The 2,213-nt window shown below is 47.9% G+C and overlaps 1 protein-coding gene across 1 annotated transcript; it reads right to left on the bottom strand.

Moving 5' to 3' along the window:
• Positions 1 to 446: 446 nt before the first annotated feature.
• On the bottom strand, positions 447 to 1,857 carry DFJ58DRAFT_871977 (uncharacterized protein; the record flags this gene model as incomplete). Its single annotated transcript, XM_041394331.1, has 6 exons — positions 447 to 661; positions 868 to 883; positions 981 to 1,152; positions 1,288 to 1,432; positions 1,556 to 1,628; positions 1,708 to 1,857. The coding sequence occupies 6 exons, from the start codon at positions 1,855 to 1,857 to the stop codon at positions 447 to 449; spliced, it is 771 nt and encodes a 256-aa protein (XP_041235597.1).
• Positions 1,858 to 2,213: the final 356 nt, after the last annotated feature.

Here is a 2,213-nt window from a genome sequence, read left to right as displayed (position 1 = left end):
CGCGCCTGAGGTCTGAGTTGTTTTGGTGTTTATCGTGTACGTTCTCCTCCATTCCCTTCATCCTTCCACTGCCTCACCCTTCCCAATATAAATCCCAACTTACTAACCAACCAACCCCATAGGCCGCAAAGAAATCTTCGCTATGTTCGCGCATGTGGGAACGAAACCACTTGTAGGGGTACTATGGCTGCATCTACTAGCGCGTAATGGGGTGCAGGTGTAGTTTCTTGGCATAGGTGGACATGGAGAGGGTTATGAGAGACACGTGAGCTTCTTTGTTTGTCTTTTGCCTGTGATGTGCGAGGTTGATAACCACCTTGGCACGTAATCCTACCGTATACCCAAATCCCAACACTCACTCTCACAAATATGAACACGCACAGCACAAACCAACCTTCGTGCAAGCATACAACATAAACTCAAAGGATCATTACCCTCCAGTACGTTCAATCATTGGATCCCTGTTGATGACTCTTCTCTTGGCCTTTTCCATCGCGGCATCGCCTGTTGAAATTTGCGACTCCCCCATCACCAGGAGGCTGAATACATCTGGTGGTACCATAAACCTCTTGCAGCACGATTAATCTCGCGCGGCCGCCCTCAAAAGTGTCGGCGAAAATACTCAGCAATCGTACTGGTAGCATTGCCGTGACAAATGATGCTGTAGGCTACATCGCAGCAGTTAGCGTTGGTAGCCCCGCCACAACCTGTAGGTTCAACACTCAGAAAACGTGCGGCTGCTGATGTATTATTACAGACGACCTGATTGTCGATACCGATAGCTTAAACACATGGGCTGACGCCAGCACTCCGTACGTGGTAACAAGCACCAGCGTCGACACTGCCGAGCCTGTAATGGTCGCTTACGGTTCTGGCTCCTTCTCTGGTATGACATACAACACTATCATTAGTTGAAAATACCTACGATTATCTATAGGAACTGAGTACACCAACATTGTCACTCTTGGTAGTGAACTCACCTCCTGCTTCGAGCCCAACCCAGTGCCAAGCGTCTCGTACACGGCCAACGTCTCCATAGCATGCGCAGGTGCCGTATGCAAATACTGTACACCCACTTGCGCAAGGAGCAACGCGCGGAGATGGTTCTCACCAGCTAACATCGATAAAGACAGCGCGGATTTCAGGTGCGATCTATGCCAGAAATTAATTCGTCAGTACGAAGTGGTTACGCACTTTTGGTGCAAAACAACAAAAAAAAAAACGTACTTGCACCACAAGAGTCAGCCTTGCATGAGCAAGTCCGCTCGACAAATCGAGGCATTTCACCTACGGCTGCGTTGACATGCCCTCCGGTACGCCTCCAAACTCCAAACAGTCTCAATCTGGATCATCAGGGCAGCACCAATGGATCTGCGGTCGATGGATTGAGATCGACTCCATGATGTTCTGTTCCCTCCAATCCCGATCAAAACTGAACGTGAAAATATGTTTCACAGGTATCAGCGTAAGTATCGCTTGGTTGTGATATCGTCTCTACTGAAAATGAGAAATTGGCTGCAAGTCACTAGTCACTAGTGAGTCGGGATCAAAGTACACAGATATATATAGAACTCAAAGAATGCTAGTTTGCCCTTGCAGCCTAATGGTAGGAAGACGGTCGTTTCCTCCTGTATGTTCACTTGAGTCGATTGGCCATCATGGTGTTTAAGAATGATGGATGATGGTAACTTCGTCACTTAGACACACCGGTAGTGACTCGATGGCGCACTGGCAGAGCCGAGCATGGTAAGCTTCAGTCTTCGCCCAGTATAGCACTGGTTGATACTTTGTGACGTCCGTGATAGCATGGACTATATTTATGAAGCGACTTGAAGGTCGTCCAATTGCTTGAGCCATTGATTTGAAGACAAGAATCAAGACGTGTAGTAGTCCAAGTCCTACACGAGTAGAAGTCCGAATGACTGTCTTCGAGCTCTATGTACTCTTTGCTCAAAGGTGGAGAAAAGTGTGCATGTCCTCCAGGCTCGAAGGTCGACATTAATATTTGAATATAATACGTGCTGCCAGTTGGTCCTTGAACTCTGCAGACTGGAGTCAAGTTGGAGGCGAAATGTTCGCGATTATGTAAAACTTAGGCCAAGCCTTGGACAAGGCAAACCTCATGACGGCTACTTACTAGTTTGCGGCTCAGCAAATGCCAAGATGGAGTGGGATGCCTGTTCAGCTTGACGTATCCTACCCTCCAGATCTTG

The sequence above is a fragment of the Suillus subalutaceus genome (genome assembly GCF_016647625.1).
Source record: "Suillus subalutaceus strain FC151 chromosome Unknown DFJ58scaffold_280, whole genome shotgun sequence".
In the NCBI taxonomy this organism is placed as follows: Eukaryota; Fungi; Basidiomycota; class Agaricomycetes; order Boletales; family Suillaceae; genus Suillus; species Suillus subalutaceus.
Note: the sequence above shows the minus strand (reverse complement) of the source record. Positions and strands in the feature narration are given on the sequence as shown.